The following is an 18,966-nucleotide window of genomic DNA, read 5'->3' on the forward strand; positions in this document are numbered from 1 at the left end:
TGTTGAAAATGAGGCAGAATTCTCCATGGTAACCGCAGCCCTCTGAGGCTGTCGCTGCTAATCCTTCAGGAGCTTACTCATTTCTTACTTGCCATAAGAGGGTCTTAACCAAAACACAGGAGTTCTGCCCAAAACAGCTCCTGGATAATCATTGTGACCAGGCAACCCGGTGCGAGCACAGGAGACAACACTGCAGGTAGATATTAGCCTCTTTACAGTCTTATTGGCTTATTGACGTCGCTCATGTATCGTGTAGCATTGAGAATATGAAACATGTTTGTGCAGCTATGATGTATCGGTTAGGTTGACCTGAAGGGCTAACAATGTGGGCGGATGGAGGAATTTGCTACTTTGTGCATCTGATCTTTGATGACTCACTTAGAATAAAAAGCATTAAATGTTTTATCTACATTAAAATGACTATAGTCCAAACGCCTGACGCCAAGGAAACATGAAGCTTGTTTTAATATTAGTTTTCATTTTTAAATATATAATTTGAACAGCCAACAGTAGCAATTGGTCTCATTGGAACAGCAGTTCTTCAATTCTAATTATTTCACTCCCCAATCATGCCCTTATCTTGCTGCATGCCCCTGCCCTCTCCCACTTTGCTGCACTAATCCTTTTGTTGTGTGAGGGGCCCAGGCTCAGGCCGCCCATTCGGCATGTTAAGGGTAGTTTGAGCTGGAGGGTTGTGTCCAGCCCCCGGTGCTGTAGTGAACCAGGCGGGCCTATTCCTACATGCTCCCTCAGAGAACACATCTCCACAGCTTCTTCATGCATTTACTTATACTATTTTCAATCTTCAAGAAAGCAAATAGGAGGAAAAGGGCAGTTAACATGCACCGGAGGTCCAGCTCTTCCCTGCTGCTGGTGCTGCTACTGATAAGTGCTGTGGAGACTGGAGGCCATGAGCACAGGTACCTTGAGGATGTGCTGCAGGCTCTGGGTGTGCAGGGGGCAGAGGGCCAGCCCAGACTCCAGAGATGCCATATTGGACTCCTGATCAACAGAGTGCTGCAAGCGGTGCATTGTGAGGAGCAGTTTGACACCTCACACGACATCTGTGGAAAGGTGAGACCACAAGATCAGCTACGAGATCCTATCACTCTTCTGAGCCCCTTAAGAAAAAACACTTACATTTGTAAGCAATTAACTTAGTATGTACGTTACAATTTGTATACTAGCCTGCTTATTTCAGGAAAATGTGCTTGTTATAACAGGAATGTGGGTGAACATGAGGGCTTAAGTATTTGGCTCCATGGGGCATTCACGCTGAGTAGCTTTAGGCATCTACAGCAGAGGAGTTTAGAGCTACTTTCCAGAAGAGTGTGACGCAGGCGCAGGTGGTCGAACAATGGAATTATACTGTATATTTACTCTCAAACTTTCCACTTGCTGTCCATGAATCTAAACACCAAGATGGAGTAGTCCTTTTTATTTTAGAGTGTGGGTCTAATTGGGCTAGTGTCCAGCTCCACCACAGTACCACAATAACAGGCATTTTTTTCTGACACACAACATAGTACATACAGAAAGTGGACCCTTTATCAAGCTGACCCCTCATGACCACATATGGGCATTCAGTTCTTAGAGCCCTTTGGCAATCACAACAACAGTATCAACCTATCCAAATGAAAAATATACCAACATTTTTAAACGTAAAGGATTTTAGACACTTTTATCTTATGAGATTGTTGTGGAAATTATATCTATTTTGATGAATAATAATCCAATTACACACCTGATATGTTATGAAATACAAAAAGGTTTATTCTTTGTTACAATAGATAGAGCAGGGCCTATGCATGCCCTGGCCACAGCGTCCCAAGCAAGTCTCTCCACAGTCCCTCCCAGAGTCTCTCTCAGAGTCTCTCAAAGTCTCTCTAAGAGTCTCTCTCAGAGTCTCAGAGGTCTGAGTAATTATACCAGAATGAGAAACATCATACATTACAAAAGCAGGGTCACATTTGTTCACATCTGTCATGTGTTAATCACATGTTAATGTCTGGTCTGGGTCTCTGACAGAGACACAGATCAAATGCATTTACACAAAGACATATGAGACATATAAGAATATTTTCTTCACAACATGAATGCACATGAATTTCCATCACAAGATCCTGTGACCTGATTTCTTGTCCCAACCCTTATACTCGCTATTCATCATAATTGTTAGGATTTTTATTGTCAGTTTTAAACCATAAGCAAAAATTCTGTCTTTATTTCATGATCATTCCTCTGCATTTTTGTCATTGTAGTGCCTGACTCCAGACACAGTTCTCTCTGTCCTGGACAATAACAGAAGCCCCCTCCTCACTGAAGAGGACTATCAGAAGATTTCTACGGTGTTGCTTTACTATATCATTAACTTGCAAGACTTGTGCATGCCAAATATGGCTTCCTCTCTCACATCCTCCTCTCTTTCATCATCTTCTGAGAATTATCAGTTTTATTTGTTGGCCCTTGCTAACCTGCACCCCGCAGAGGACAATCTTTTTTTATCATTCAATGAAACTGGAAGCGTTCTACAGCTTATCAACAGACATTACCATCCAGTGCACCAAGAATCTGATATGCAAGTAAGAAATGTATGCAATTGGATCTGCCTGTATGCTAGCAGTTGCTTACCTATGCGCTTCTTTAGTGTGTTGATGCAGCTCATCTTCTCAGGAAAATTGATGTTGGAGAAGATCCTGGTGCTGACATGTCCACTGTGCCTAAACTGTCTGCAGCCATCATCAGTCACATGCTCCTGGGACACTGTTTCCAACAAAGAAATCTCCCCTCTCCAACTTTCTTCACAGACTACATCTTTGAATCCTTAAACTGCTCGAGAAATCTCCAGCTATTTGGTGAGTTTAACAGCTAGCAGCAAAAAACAGTTGTAAATTAATTCCCAAGCAAAGATTTAAAAGGTCTCTGTGTCATAAACATAACTAAGTTACCCCATAGTACTCATAAAACCTAAATTACATGTTTTAAGTAATGGTAGAATTAAGTAAGCAGGGTGTAAAATAATGTATATACACTGGCCAAAAAAAAAAAGTCGGCACCAAAAAAAAAGTCACACACTATTTCGTTGGACCGCCTTTAACTATGATTACGGCACGGATTCGAGGTGGAATTTTTTTGATACGTTTCTGCAATGTCAAAAGATTTATTTTAATCCAGTGTTGCATACATTTTTCACCAAGATCTTGCATTGATGATGGTGGAGTCTGACCGCTGCACAAAGCCTTCTCCAGCACATCCCAAAGATTCTCAATGGGGTTAAGGTCTGGACTCTGTGGGGGCCAGTCCATGTGTGAAAATGACATCTCATGCTGAATCCTGGCATCGTCATCTTGGAATATGCCCATGCCATCAGGGAAGAAAAAATCCATTGATGGAATAACCTGTTCATTCAGTATATTCAGGTGTCAGCTGAACTCATTCTTTGAGCACAGACTGTTGCTGAACCTAGACTTGACCAACTGTGGGAGGCTTGTACCTGTTTGCTTTGTCAAATTCAAGTGGCGACTTTTTTTTACCCAGGCAGTGTATTTTACTATGATATGTCTCCTTACTGACGTTTTGTTCTGTTTAGATTTAGAAGAATTGCTTCATCAGTTGGGAGTGGGCCATGAAGATATGGCACACCATCATAGCAGAAAGAGGCGGAGCATCACTAGAAATACACAAAAAGATAAAGAGCATCAGTTCGGAGAGGGTGTCTGTGACGAGGAGAATAAAGCAACTACCAGTGATTGGGCCCAGGTGGGACTTTGGGGAGACTTTGCACATACTTGTATATGCCCTTACCTATAACAATATTGTTGCTTTGTCTCAGGTCTGTTTTTCTGCCAATCAGTTGGTGGATATTTTTGCTCTGGATCCTTATTTGCCAATTTCCAAGGACCACTTCAGACAAATTTGCCCTGCCATCATTCAGCAGTTGCTAGGCAATGCTTGTGAGTCTACAGAGTCAAACACAAGAGGACCTCAGCCCACTGCTTTGGAGAGTGAGACATTTTAACTCATTATGATTCCCTGCTACTTCGCCCATGAGATTGTGATATGAGTGTGTACTTTGTTATGCAATAATTACATATTCTGTTCTGTTCAACTATTATTCAACACAAGTATACAATACAAAGTCAAGTTAAAATTTGTCATCTTGGCTGTAAATAGCTTTTTCTTGGTGGACTGATAAACACAAGTAAATGTATTTGCACTGCCATATACAGCATAATATTGAGGTAATGTGGTACTGCTGTTTGCAATTCATGCAAACAGCAGTACCACATTAAAATATCTTATCATGTATTTGTCTTCTCTGCAGAGTATGGCTACAGTACAATTGCAGTCTTGCTCATCACTCTTGGCTCTATGCTTGGCACCTGCCTGATTTTCTTCCACTCCTGCCAGGAGACATACACCCTGATCCTCCAGCTGTTTGTGGGCCTGGCGGTGGGGACCCTGTCTGGGGATGCACTGCTTCACCTCATCCCACAGGTGTAAGAAAATAATATGTCTATTCATCAAGCTTGTGTACTAACATGACTTCTACAGATCCTAGGTCTTCACGAACACGATCACATTAAAAAAGAACATTTTGCTGAAGGAAAGGACCATCTTTGGAAACTTTTGGGCATGATAGCTGGAATCTATGCTTTTTTCCTTCTTGAAAAGATATTTGCATTTGTGGTTCCATCTCATGCACATGTAAGTAACACTTCATACATGTAAGTAACACTTCATATTTTTTTCTTTAGTTAAGTCATTTTAATGTCAGCATTTTTTTACAGTTTATTTTCAAAGCTCCTTACCTGAATATTTTACTTTTTCTGGAGCAGAGTCATGGACTTCCTTTGGAGCTCAACTGCAATGGTCAGTCTCAGAGGGGCAAGTCCATCTCCACTATACAGTTGGTGAGTCTCTCCAAGACTTGTGTTGACCTACATGCAAACAAGTGGTTAGCTAGTTTAGTGATACAAACATAGTTTGTTGTTTTAATTGAAATAAAGTTGAAATTGAATAATAATAATATCTCTTACATAACAGGGAATGATCATTGGTGTAGGAGGTGGTACAGAACAGAGCATGTAGGCTGTTGGAAAAGTACTGCATCATTCAGAAAGTGCTCTTTGCTTGCGGCAAATGATGCTGGCACTTGAGCACATTTTGTACATAATGGCAAATGTCCAACCCAAGCAGAAGAGCAGCCCATAAATACTTAGCTGGGTGTATTCATTGGTATGTATGATTCTGTGTTTTTATAATATTGTCTTGCAGGGCCCTGTGGATGAATTGGATTGTGCAGAAATGTCCCCGGAGCACACAAACATGAGAAGCCATCCAAAACAAAGTGAGTGGTTCTCAAACTATGGTATAGATGCCACATGTGGTATACACAGTGGTGGAAGAAGTACTCAATTTTGTTACTTAGTAAAAGTAGAGATACCAAGGCAGAGAAATATTCAAGTAAAAATATCACGTGAAAAAATGTAATTAAGTCAAAGTATTAAAGTACCCATTTAAAAATGTACTTAAAGAATAAAAAGTAAAAATATTTTGGCAGATTTTGAGATCTAATAAAGCTTCAGCTGTAGTGATTTTAATTTTGTTCTACAGAAACAACTGAATCTTTTTTTTTTCTGGCTATTTTTATTATTTGTATATTTTTGTTTGCTCAAATTATGAACATGTTTAAAATAAACCTGTCTGCCTTTTCAGCAGGTCTCAAACAATAATAAAAAGTATTTTTTACTTTTCAGTCTTGTTCAAAAATGCAGTGGAGTAAAAAGTACCAATGCCTGCTCTCAAATGTAGTGAAGTAAAAGTAAAAAGTATCCACATTAAACTTAAGTAAATTACAGATACCTAAAATTTGTACTTAAGTACAGTACTACTTTTACTTCATTACATTCCACCACTGGGTATACTTTTTTTTCTAGTGGGACTTAGGAACTTTTCTAAATTGAAACTGTGCCAGTTGTCTGTAGCTTAAGCGTGATTTTTACTTATATACACATGTGTAGTTTGTATGTATAGTTTTTGCACATATGGACCAGACTCATCACTGAAGTTTTGATTGTGTGTGGGTTCTTCCTAATTGGTGCCCACACTCTGGACTTGAGCACAGACTCCCTTTGTGTTCTCAGGACAAGGAGTTCCTCTACTGGCTGTGATGGTAATTGTGGGAGACAGCCTTCATAACTTTGCCGATGGCCTTGTTATTGGGGCTGCCTTCTCTTCATCGGCAGAGACTGGAATGGCGACCACAGTGGCAATCCTTTGCCATGAGATACCACATGAGATGGGTGAGCAAAATGGCAAAAATACTCCATATAAGTAGTCAAGAAGATCTACTATATCTGTGAAATAATAGTGCCCTATAATCTAGTGTTAAGTTCTAGTATTACAGTAGGACATCTACTGTACATTAACATCAAACTAGTGAAAGCTTAACTTGAAAAAAATAATGTTATAGTTCTAAAACAACAAAAATTAGACTACTACTATTACAACCAATGCTGTACTTCTATGATGAGATGCAATGATATGCATAATTTTTCGGTTTCTGATACCTGATATCAACTGAAGCCCTCCTGAGCTAACATTCAGCAACCATTTTCCAACTAAGCACTTTTTTCTTGATCAGAACTGATACCCAAACCAGTATAGGTGCATCCCTTCTTCCCTTCTTCTGAAACTACTTATAACCCTACCATTAATATATCTAATACTACTCCAGTACAATTAGATAAAAAAATGTACATTTAGATTAAAAAAAAAAAACAAAGCTTTGGACTTATCTTATAACACGTTTGTACACGTTTCCAGGAGACTTTGCGGTGCTGCTGAACTCAGGCCTACCTGTGAAGACTGCCGTGCTCATGAACTTCCTGAGCGCCCTCACTGCCTTCATGGGCCTCTACATTGGTCTGTTTGTGTCTGCAGAGGCCCAGGTGCAGCAGTGGATCTTCAGTGTGACAGCCGGGATCTTCCTCTACCTCTCCCTGGTAGAAATGGTAAGAAATACAATCTGATCAGGTCTATTTTCTACTCACATCACTGGATGTTTTAGTCTCTTGCTACTTAAATAACCCAGCTTCAAGTATAAATGGTTATCACAATAATCATACTCAAGTGCCCATACAAAGGATATATTTCTAACATAAAATGTGGAATGAACAAATAACAGGTTTGCAATTACTGTTTCATGACACTTTTATATTAACTATATCTAATTTGTTGTTATTTGTTTTGCCCAGCTCCCGGAGATGAGTCGTGTGAAGACCACTCGGCCCTGCCTCATGTTTTTTCTGCAGAACCTTGGACTCCTGATGGGCTGGGCTTGCCTCTTACTGCTGGCCCTCTTTGAACATGAACTCAGACTGTAAACAATATACTTTCATATAACATATTTATCACCATAAGTCCCTGTTATGCAAGTAAAGTGAAATCAAATTTAAATAAGCTCATGTTTTTAGAAATCACAGAAGCATGTAAATTGTATCTTTTTATATATTGTATTTTATACTCATGATATGTCATACCAAATAGACACATAGAGTTTTCTGTGGAAAGTGAGTGTGTGTAGTATAAGATATAATTTGTTCAGATAATAGCAATGATATCAATAATACTGTCCTGTTTAATTGGTAATAGTCCAATTTTAATGGCCTTATCAGAAGCTTTGTTTGGTATAAGCTGCTTTAAACATTTTTTATGTAAGATGTTTCTTCTTGGCAGTTTCTCACCTCTGTATCATTGTTATTTGTTTTGGCCCTCTGTGTGATCCAATATGAGGGCACTTCCACCCACCTGGGCTGTTGTGTTCATCCACCAACCTGGATGACTAATGCTCACTGTGCAAGACTGAGGCTCAGCAGCCACTGCCCACACACTCTCTGCTGGCCAGAGCAGGCCCACTGACAGAGGAACAACACAATACAGACTATTACTTTCAGTGTGTGAAGATGAAATTATAGCTGTAATAAAATAAAATGAAAAACATGGTTCATTTTAGTCAAAGCTTATTGTATCATTATTTGATCCATGTCAAAACTGAAAAGAGATAAGCTATTGACAATCATAACCGAAAAAAGCTGACACGTTTACTTCCAGGGAAAGGTTCAAACAATAGCAGGAAGTTGGCTGATTTTTTGCTTATTTCAGCAAAATGTATTAATTTTCACAGTATCAGAGGATGCAAAGCATTTCCCAAACAGCTCTGATTTGCTTGTCTCTTCATTTTAACACCTGCTATTTTGCATCAAATATGCGGCTTGTGAAACCTGTTTCCAGAGTAGAGGAAGGAAGAGCATCTTATCTGGACTGCCGTGGGGTGAAGAATAGCTCAGCAGAGAATGATCAGAGATCTGAGTTAGGACCAGAACACAAAAATACCAGCTACACAAGAGTGTGCTATTGTTACTAAGTGCTTGCTTATTGATTAATTTGATCTAACAGGCCCTAAGAATGTAAAATATATTATAGGCAAGAATAACTACATTTAGGCAGTGAAATATAAATACTTATATTTATATAAATACTTATAACAATTTATATTATGTTGTTGTCCCTTTATTCTGATAATGGCGCTTTAAAGTTGCTATAGCAACCTAACAAGTTGTCATTTATAATACAACCACAAGAGGGCAGTAAGCAATAAACCATCATAAAAACTAAAATGGAATAAAAAAAGTTGTATTACCGCTTTCTAAAGTCATAAAAACACATATTGCTGCCAAAGCCTATATGGTTTATACTTATTCTAAATAGAAATACTAATATTCTTTGACATTATTGTTCAAAATGGGAGCAAAACCAAATAGGTCTGTTAATAACTGGGCTTCAGTTTCGTGTTGAAGTTGTCGTTGTCTATAAAATTTAAAATTTGTTGAATATTATACAAATAAATGTGTTATCAAGCAATCGCCCTGAGAATGCAGCTAATATGTTAGACATATCATGATATAATGAGCGTGTTGGCGTTTACTGGGGGCGAATGTGGGTAGGAGGGCAGAGCGCACAGCTCAAGTGGCTGCTGATGCTCAGTGATACTATACTTGAAGCTCCACATCAACATCATCATACCTCACCACAAAACTGCATCTTTACGCACCGGCTCCTCAGCTTTCCTGTCCCGTACTGGAGGAAGTTTGGAGAGATCAGCAGAGAGGCAGGTTCAGGCATCAAAGAAAAAATAAAGTTAAGATTTTAATTAGCGAAACTAAGATGAGGATGAGAAACAGCATGGCACACGTGTTCGCTTCCATCCAACGGTGAGACGAGTTAGCACCAGCTTTGGACAAACACATGGACTCTGTGGACCAGGCGCTGTTTCACGTAAGCCCTTAATAAACTTTATGATATTAATAAGCAACACGCTTTATTCGCGACATAAATTGTTCAAACGTTAGTTTCATAGATGTAATTAGCATGCTAACGCTGATTTGGCTCGTCTGCTCAGTTCTTGATGCTGATTGGTTGTAAGATTTTTTATTAACTTGGTAACTTTTGACGAGTCATTAAAAAAAATCTTTATGCATAATTGTACAATTGAAAAAAAAAAAACAAAAAAAAATAGCACTTTCATTACTATGTTATTATAAAGTATTTCTTTATTATGTATTTATTTATTTATATATTATTATATGTTATTGCTGTGTAACCTTTAATGTGTATGAGTAGCTTATGACATAATTGTTTTGACCATTACAGACCCAAGGCAATGGAGCACGGAGAAAGTGTCGATTTAAAGGTTCAGATGGCAGCACTTCCTCTGATACAACCACCAACAGTCTTGTTCGCCAGGTAAGGACTTATAACTGGCAGGCTACTTCTTCATATAACGCTTAGTATATGGCGCAAGAGGCCGGTTTTGGTCATCATCATCCATCAGGGAGGAGATTGTAAACATTTCCGGGGACAAAATGTTAAAGCTTTTTTGGTTGGAGAGAGCTTAGAGGATTTGCAGCATCTGTTCTTTGTTGAGCCAACCTGCAGAAGGATCTCAACCCTTCCTAAATGTTTCTGCCTTTTTAGGAGGAGGCACAGATCTTGTCTTTGGCACTGAGGCACAAGTGCTGGAGTGGATCAGAGCATCTCTCCTGTGTGTGTATTCTCAAGGCTAAACTAGTAACTTTTCCTGTTTTAAGTTTGTCCAAAACAGCATGAATTTACAGCCACATGTCGAGGACCCTTGGGAGTCTATGTGCGTTCCCACAGTCGGGTTTATCAAAGTTTAGCAAAATGGAAATCAGAACTTTGAAGTGGAGAACAAAACAAATAGGAAATGTGTTTGTAATGTGTTGAGAACAGTTAAATATCTTGGTTAGATATGTGCCAGAAAGTAGCAGAAAATAGTCCTTTCCAGTAACTTCTGTGTTTATTTAATGACGCTGTTTACAATTGTATTATCGCTTAAATTTAGTCCATCACTTCCCCAAATTCCGTAAGTCACAGAGGCTGTCATCTCCTGTAAGCCCAGCGTTTTAAATAGCTTAGGTAATACAAAGCAGGGAAACTCTGACGCAGAACTAACCCTGCTTATTATTTATCTAAGTCTGATCTCATTCTTCATGGAGTGACACTTTTAAGGTGTTGTTAAAAACATCTTTGCATGTTTGCTTTTCCTTTTTGTCTGGCCTCCCTTTACAGATCTATTAATGTACTCAGTTAACTTACTCAGGTTGCAAAGCATGCTGTTTAGATTAAATGGCTTTTAAAAAAAAAAAAAAAATTAAATATGTTTCCTCTGTGTATCTCAATCCTGGAAGAAGAGTTGCGGTGGTTCATAGGAGGAGAAGGCAAAGGGCAGAGTGTGTAGGCTGGCATGTTACTGGGAGCTGTGGCCTGAGAAAGTGTATGGGGGAGGATAAACTGCGCTGCCATGGGAGCACTGAAGCTTGTTTTACTGATAGAAGAAAAAACATGACCAGGTGAAGCGTTTCTTTTATAATATTTAGTTATTAAAATGTGCAATTTTCTGCAACAAATTCCCCCAATTTGTACAATAACTGCCTTGAAATATCTGCATCGGTACATTTTTAGGCTTTCGACTCTTAGACTCACAGTGGGAAGAATGACTAAAACTTTTACTCAGGTACAAGTACTGTTTCACTGTAAAATATAATACTCTACTAGGACTAAGTATGATTTTGAATGACTATTGTGGAAAGTTGTTTTAGTAAATGTTATTGAGTAAATGTAATTCAGTACTTCCATCTCTGGATACTACATAACTACATATTGACATGAGTGCATTATAGTGAATCAGCATGGTTTTAAAATCATGTAAAATGGAGACCTTACAACAATGTAGCGTGAAAAAAATCATAGCAGCTCCAATAAATGTTTCTAAGGGAACATTTCGACTGCAACAAAACATAAAGTTGTGTTGCTTTATACAGATATTATCATAGATCACTTCCTTCAGCATCAGCTAAATGTAAGAACCCAGCCATCAAATTACTTCCTTCCTAAATTATGAAAGCCTAGAAAGTCTGTATTTTAGACCAAGCTGAAACGATGCTTAGATTTGCAGATGTAATTACTGGCAGCTGTAACCTCTGGCTTTGTTTCTCTAAATGTTGATATTTCTCATCCCCTAAGTGTAAAAAAGAGTGATGGTCTTTAGACCCGTCCAGACTGCAAGAGTCTGTCCTGTGTCTGGTGCATCCTGGGAAACCATCCAAGCCCCCATGACTGTGAATAATAATATACTTCTTAATATAGTGCATTGCTAAAAACAGAATTAAGAAAGACAGAGCTTCATAGTGAGTGAACAGAATAGAGCAAACACATGAAGAAAGTAAGTCTTGTACACAAGACCTAGGTGTAAATATATTATACTAGGTTATTCTGCTACTTGTAACAGTAGTTTTAATAGTAGTAAAAGTAGCCAATATTACAGTACATTTATAGCAATAGTCATGTAACCACTGTAGTTTTAGATGAACAAAAGTAAATTTTAGGTGGAAGAAGTTATTTTAACCACACATTGGCCCAGTTCTTCACTGCCTCCCACATTTGTTATTTAGATGTAAATGATTGCACTCCCACTTGCCTTCTTCAGTCTGTTAAATTGTCCATACTTTATCTTTCTATTGTATTATATAACATGTCGAAGTCGTGCATTGAGCTGGTGAGAATGTCTTGTGTGATTGAAGTCCTGGAGGGTGCGGTGAGTGGAAGGAAACCCGCTCTAATTCTCCACTTGATTGCAGACATTTTCCTTCTCATGGTCCCTCTAATTATTTTTTCTTTAGTTAGTGGAGAAGAGGGTTGACACAAAGAGCTCATTAAAGATATCAGATCTGGGCATGTATCTGATGTAGCTCAGACCAGTGACATGTTGCGGTTAGAGCCGGAGTCGCACTGTGTCCAAGCCACTGTACATTTGTAGTTACCCACAAGACCTTTGTGTGAACTCCAAACATGTATGCCAGGGTTTTCCAGTGGGTTGTGGCTCATATTTGAGCACATACCAAAGTGCAGAGTTGTAGCCTGTACATAAGATTCAAGAGAGTCTGGCTGTAGTTTTAGTCTTTGTTGCCATCTAGTGGCTATGTTTACAGCATGTACAATGTGTAGCCCTTGTATGCATGTGTTCACATAAGGGGAGATGTAAATGCAGTGGCTTTGCCTCATATGCAACTTATGCTCCTTAGTATAAGTAAGTGTTCCAAAATAATGTTTCCATACAAATCATTATCAACAGTTATTCATCAATTATTATTTTAATAAATGTAAAAAAAAAATACTAGTCAATCCAAATAGGCCGTATGCATTTTGATAACAATTTTGCTCACATCCCAAAAGTATTCATCCCCACTTTTTCAAATTTATTCAGCCCCCCTAAGTTAACAGCTGCAAGTCGTTTGGGATATGTCTCCACCAGCTTTGCACACCTACAGACTGAAATTTTTTCCCATTTGCCCATTGTCGCTTTGGCTGTATGTTTAGGATCGTTGTCCTGCTCAAGTCTTTTGCAGACCCCAACAGGTTTTCTTCTAAGATTGCCCTGTATTTAGCTCCATCCATCTTCGCATCAAGTCTGACCAGCTTCCCTGTTCCAGCTGAAGAAAAGTGGCACTCCCACAGCATGATGCTGCCACCACCGTGTTTGACTGTGGGAAGTTCATTCAGAGTAATGTGCAATGCTAGTTTTCCTCCACACATAGCGTTTTGCTTTTAGGCTAAAAAGTTTGATTTTGGTCTTGTCAGACCAAAGTACCTTTTGCCACACGTTTGCAATGTCCCCCAAATAACTTCTAGCGAACTGTAAATTTAAATAGATTTCTTATGGATGGTTTTCAACAATGGCTTTCTTCTTGCCACTATTCCATAAAGACCAGATTTGTGTAGTGCACGACTAATAGTTGTCCTGTGAACAGATCTCCTCACCTGAGCTGTGGATCTCTGCTGCTCTTCCAGAGTCACCATGGGCCTCTTGCATCTCTGACGAGTGCTCTTCTTGTTCGTTCTGTAAGTTTTGGAGGACAGCCATGTCTGAGTAGGTTTGCACTTTGCAGTTGTGCCATACTCTTTCCATTTCCATTTGAAGTTTGAATTTTTTGAATTTTTTGGTTTGAACAATGCTCCTTGAGATGTTCACCACTTGGGAAATCTTTTTAGATCCAAGCCCCGCTTTAAACTTCACCACAACTTTTCTCTGACCTGGTTGGTGCTCCTTTGACTTCATTTTGTGGTTTTCTCCCCAAAACTCTCTTAACAACCTTCTGTGGCCTTCACAGCACAGCTGCATTTATACTGAGACAAGATTACACATAGATGGACTCTTTTTAGTCATTAGTTCAACAATCAATCTTTCCAAACTCATCAGGCAACTTCTAAAAGCAATTGGTTGCATTCAAGAAAAATGGGACTGAATACTTTTGCATGCTGCCCTTTTAAGTTTTTTATTTTTTTAAAATTTGGAAATCTTGTAAAATATTTCCTTCTACTTCACACTTGTGTGCCATTATTTGTTGCTCATAAAATGCTGAGATGCTAATGCTAAGTGTCCAAGAGAATACATTGTAGTAGACTGGGCAAGAAAACATTTCAGGTATGATGGATAAACTGTTGTGATAAACTATGTCAAAGTAGTCGATGATAGGTAGGATAAGATGGAGGAGATTATCTTATCTTGCATGAAGCAGTTTGCAGATCTGTGCAGGGGTATTAAACAGGAATATGTTTGTTTTATTATATAATCAGCACCAGATTTGAAATTAAATTCTGAATCCAGCCACATTCCAAGATGTATTTAACAGACATTTCCTTAGTATTTGGGGTGTTGTCAAAATAAATGAGTACATCAGCAGATTGGAATAAATGACGATTGGAGCGTATGCCAAATGCATACACAAAGATGTTTTACATATTAAGTTTTTGGAAGTTAATTCTAAGCCAGTTTTGGACTGAACTGGAGTCTATCTGGTTTGTTTTGAAGCTGAGATAAGTTAAAGCCTGACAAATAGAGAACAGTATTATCTGCATATATATGAACTTGACAGTTTCTACACACATGAGAGAGATAGTTAATAAAAACAGAACATAACAAGGGACCAAGAGTAAAACCCTGTGGGGCACCTTTTTCCATAATGCATTGACTAGATTGTGCTACTTTGAATACAACAAACTGTTGTCTGTTATGGAGGTAAGTATCGAACCATAAAAGAGCATTGCTATTGAGACCTATGTTGTGAGTTTGTCCAGCAGTAGTTGTGGGCTACCAGATCAAAAGGCTCTGAAAGGTCAAGAAATATAGCCCCTGTATACTGGTTTTGGTCAAAGGAAGAGAACATTGTTGTTAAAATTTACTAAAGCTGTTGTGGTAGAGTAATCACAATAGGACCCTGACTGATAAGGAGATAAGATCCTAAATTGGTTGAGATATTTTTTCAAATATTTTTGCAACTGTGCAGATGATAGAAATTGGCTGGCAATTGCTTAAATCAGTGTTATATCCTCCCTTGACTATCTGAGTTACTCTTGCTGTTTTACACGGTGCTTGTATCTAAAGACATATCAGATAATGGATTTATAAGTATACTAGAGCCAAGCTTAAGAAATTTGACTTCTAAATCTTCTTGGCCAGCACTACCACTTTTAAGTTCAGAAATAGCTTGATGTACATCAGATGTTTGAATTCTAGTAAAAGAAAAAAGATGTTTCAGTTTAATGAGCATGAGGAGGAAGCTGAATAATCACATTGCTGTGCACTGCTAATTAGAAAAGTGTGATCATCAGAGGATCTGAAATAGCATCATCGTTAACAATAATATTTATGTTTTTACTTTGTCAGATTTGTATGTATTTGGGTGGAAATTTGGGTGTTCTAATTTTCCACACATAGAAAACTATTGAGTGGTCACTAAGGTTGTTGGACAGTACACCAGATGGGGTGATTCTGTCTGCATTGTAAAAAATGTCCAATCCAGCAGAGATGCGGAACGGTGTCTACTCTGGTTGGTTCTTTTATTAACTGAGTGAGGTTGACACTTGCGACCAGATTTCTGTCATTAGGTGAGTGATGAAGCCAGTTGCTATTAAAATTCCCGAACTACCATTTCACTGAAACATTTCATCAGATTGAATGCAGCAGATGGTGGTCTGTATATATTGGTAATAAATATATTTTTGTTGTCATGAATGTTTTCTTTTTTTTACAAATAGTGATTCAAAATTAACAGTCTCTACAGTTGGAGTGAGATGTTCACATTTAAGATTTTAGAGACATATGCTGTTACACCACCTCCTTGAGATCCTTTGACATTTCTATAAACATAGATTTTTATTTCAGCATGCAGTATATATTGCTGTGTAACCACATTTCTGAAATGATTATATCATTTCATTGAGATAAGAAATGAGGGGAGGGAGAGGGCATGGATCAAAATGTGCACAGACAGACACACTTTGACAAACACAGACAGACACAGACAGAAAACCCTCCCCCACCCAATAATATCTATGTACATAAAGTAAAACATAGTATCTTCAAGGGTTAAATGCCTCTGAGTTGGCAAGAAGTGGCAATATTTTCCTTATAAATAGTACCTGATGCACCCTGTGGAGGGTGACATCAGACGCAGACCACTATGTCCATGCTGTCAGTGTGGAAGTAAACAAATATACTATATTTGATACAGCATGCAGCCGATAACTGTCCATTAAAAAATCCTTACTAGAGTTTTGTGGGTCTTTGGGAAACTTTGTTTGGATGTTTGGTGGCTATAGTAAGCCAGGTATGGCTATATACATTACTATGCATCTGATGTATTATTTTGTACCATTTTGTGTTCTACATATAGTGAATGCATGATAAAGATCCTTCGTCATGTCCTTGTGTTTTGACTCAATAACAAGTGGAAGTCTTGTGTCTCCTGTAGATGTTTAAGTGAGATGTTTCTTCTCTCAGAAGACAAAGTGCTTCTGACAATGTGAGCGGTTGATGTCTTCCCTGCAGTGTTCCTCATGAGGCTGAGTAATGATCTTTCCTTAAGGGTCTTGTGATGGATAGAAACGTTCACAGCTGAATAATAGGATTCTCTCTGTCAGGTGCACAGCTCTATGGTTAATGATGGCACTCCATCACTTCAGGGACATTTGAGTTGGTTGGTGAAATATTCCCATAAGGAGAGAAGCTTTAGCAGTGACAAACTGTAGTGCTGCAGTTTTGTTGACCTCTGCCATAACTGGAAATATCGTATAGATGCGCTAAGATTAAAGCTGGCCACACAGAGAATAAAACAATTGTTTATGCTAACTAACTAACTGTAAGGATAATGACTAACATATAACTAGAAATGGACCATGTGAGAAGAGATTTTACAGTTAAAAGACTGTCAGAGTTCTGTGATTGTGCTCCATAAGACACAGGCATTTCATTATGCAGCTTTTAATAGTAAATTATTTTAATAATATAAAATTGTGTTATTGTTCAAAGCCATGTTTATGTCACACAATGTGAGGCAGTTTAAAAACATACATGTTTTGTTGTATTCGTTGACACAGCGCTGTCTTTCTCACCTAAGTACCACATGGGGAGAGGGCCACTCTGTACTGCATGAACTATGAACTGAAAGTGTATGTCCCTCTACACCAAACCCATATGTGATTCTCACCAACGATGCACGATCCAGCTTTTTCGGTTCTGATACAGATTATAATTCTACAGCTTTAAGCATCTGCCGATACCTGATATGAACTGATACCAGTGCAGATACAGAAAACAACATTTAAGTCCTTTAAACAAAAATAAAAAAACAGAACTGATCCAGATGTGTTATGTAGCTGTTATTTATCTCTCAAATAACTACTGAACAACTTTGTATAAATTAAAGTGCAAATATTATATTATGTGTTTTTTGTGTGTGTGTGGGTGTGTGGGTGTGTGTGTGTGTGTGTGTGTGTGTATATATATATATATATATATATATATATATATATATATATATATATATATATATATATATATACGGTATATAAAATCATTTAATGTAAGCATTAAACTGCTGCATATGTTTTCTCAGGTGGTAATGGCTGTTTTTTATGCTGCAGTTTGTGCAGTTTGTTGGGGAGGCAGTCTCAGAAAAAGAGATCTTAAGCTCCTATGAGACTAGAAAAACTCATAGTAGTTACCAGACTCTGGTTGAGGCAGTGGCGCAATGGACGTTCAACAGGATGGATGCTACACTGAACAACATCTGAGATCAGTGAGGTCCAGGACAGAATGTCACAAGAACTCCTTCTTCCTGACTGCCATAAGACTAGACAACAAGGAGGCTTATGTCAGATGAAGATTTGAAGAGATCTACAATCTGAATTTCCCCTTGGGGATAAATATTATTATTATTATTTATTATTATTTTTTTTTAATATATATTTGATACTAATATTGGATCAGTGCATCCCTAATTCTCAATACAATCCTTGCAGGCTCATCTCTAACCATTAGATTAGAGAGCTGAAAACAGGGGAAAAGCATGAATAAATAAAAGCCAATAGGGAGGAGTCCGGAGTGGAGACATTAAAGCAGAAAAAGTCCAGGAGAGGAAGCTTTTGGTCAGATGATGTGGTAGTAGAGGGGAACACTGAGGCGGTGTACTCTTCATTAAGGATCCTCGGACAGCGGTCAATAAAGGACACACCGCCACTCTTCCTCCTCCTCTTCCTCCCTACTCAGAGGAACAACTTGTGTGTGTACGACTGTGACTATACCAGACACTGGATGTGCCTGTAACCTCTCAGAAATACTGCAGAGGATTTGGCAGCCCCATGCCAATGAGGGCTGCTTCAGATTACTGCAAAGAAGAGGAAGAACCAGCCAGCAAAGACTCAAGCTAGACATGGGCAGAAGACGTAGAGGAGGCGGGGGTACCTTTCACTGAGTTCCTATAAGTTCCTGTTACTAAGCTTTTTCTAAATAGTCGAGTAAGTTCCACCCTGGTTACTGCATATTTTGGGAGGGCTATGGATCGAGGCTGAGTGGATGCTACTGCAGCTGCCTCCTGGGTCCCCTTCATGCCGTGCTGTGGGCTGGGCCATCGCCGCAGAGCACAGCTTCCATATGTGAGTATTGCTTATCTCTAGGGTCAAACTTTATAATATTTCAGTATGGTTATTTCTCCTGAATAGCCCATAACATCACTGGAAATGCCTCTCTAGCTTTCACATGCTATGCAGACTGCTAGACATCTCTCCTGTCCGGTTGCCAGTAGACGTTACTGTGCCTAGACTCAATAAGATTTATTTTGTCATTTCATTACGCACTTTGGGTACTTGTCATAGTTCAGTTTGCAGATGTTCACCTTGAAAGCAGACGTGCAGTTGACAGTTAAATGTGTAAATGTGTTTTGTTCATAAGAATGTATGGTTTTAATGAATATTGATCAGATGTGATGAATGTTCCATGCTCTTTATCTTGATGGCAGTAGATTGAGTTTGGACTGCAATGGAGCA

General features: G+C 38.6%; 2 protein-coding genes across 5 annotated transcripts in view; both read left to right on the top strand.

Annotated features, from left to right (window-relative positions):
* The first annotated feature begins 7 nt into the window (after positions 1 to 7).
* LOC117388710 (zinc transporter ZIP12-like) lies at positions 8 to 8,015 on the top strand. Its single transcript, XM_033986296.2, has 13 exons — positions 8 to 196; positions 811 to 1,074; positions 2,262 to 2,582; positions 2,648 to 2,855; positions 3,590 to 3,759; positions 3,833 to 4,004; positions 4,325 to 4,497; positions 4,555 to 4,707; positions 4,839 to 4,913; positions 5,278 to 5,350; positions 6,147 to 6,305; positions 6,829 to 7,016; positions 7,260 to 8,015. Exons 2-13 carry the CDS (start codon positions 841 to 843, stop codon positions 7,386 to 7,388), a joined length of 2,055 nt encoding a protein of 684 aa, XP_033842187.1. The 5' UTR covers positions 8 to 196; positions 811 to 840; the 3' UTR covers positions 7,389 to 8,015.
* A 1,006-nt stretch (positions 8,016 to 9,021) lies between these two features.
* The window catches only part of cacnb2a (calcium channel, voltage-dependent, beta 2a), a 47,239-nt gene continuing 37,294 nt past the window's right edge, over positions 9,022 to 18,966 (top strand). For 2 of the 4 annotated variants that reach the window (XM_033985660.2, XM_033985666.2), the window contains exons 1-2: positions 9,022 to 9,339; positions 9,715 to 9,807. In XM_033985660.2, coding sequence (XP_033841551.1) covers positions 9,310 to 9,339; positions 9,715 to 9,807 — 123 coding nt within the window. In that variant the 5' untranslated portion in view covers positions 9,022 to 9,309. Of the gene's footprint in view, positions 9,340 to 9,714; positions 9,808 to 18,084; positions 18,577 to 18,966 lie in introns of those variants that run through there. The other 2 variants (XM_055230074.1, XM_033985663.2) reach the window with 2 other exon arrangements.

This window comes from Periophthalmus magnuspinnatus, chromosome 20 (assembly GCF_009829125.3).
Source record: "Periophthalmus magnuspinnatus isolate fPerMag1 chromosome 20, fPerMag1.2.pri, whole genome shotgun sequence".
Lineage (NCBI taxonomy): Eukaryota > Metazoa > Chordata > Actinopteri > Gobiiformes > Gobiidae > Periophthalmus > Periophthalmus magnuspinnatus.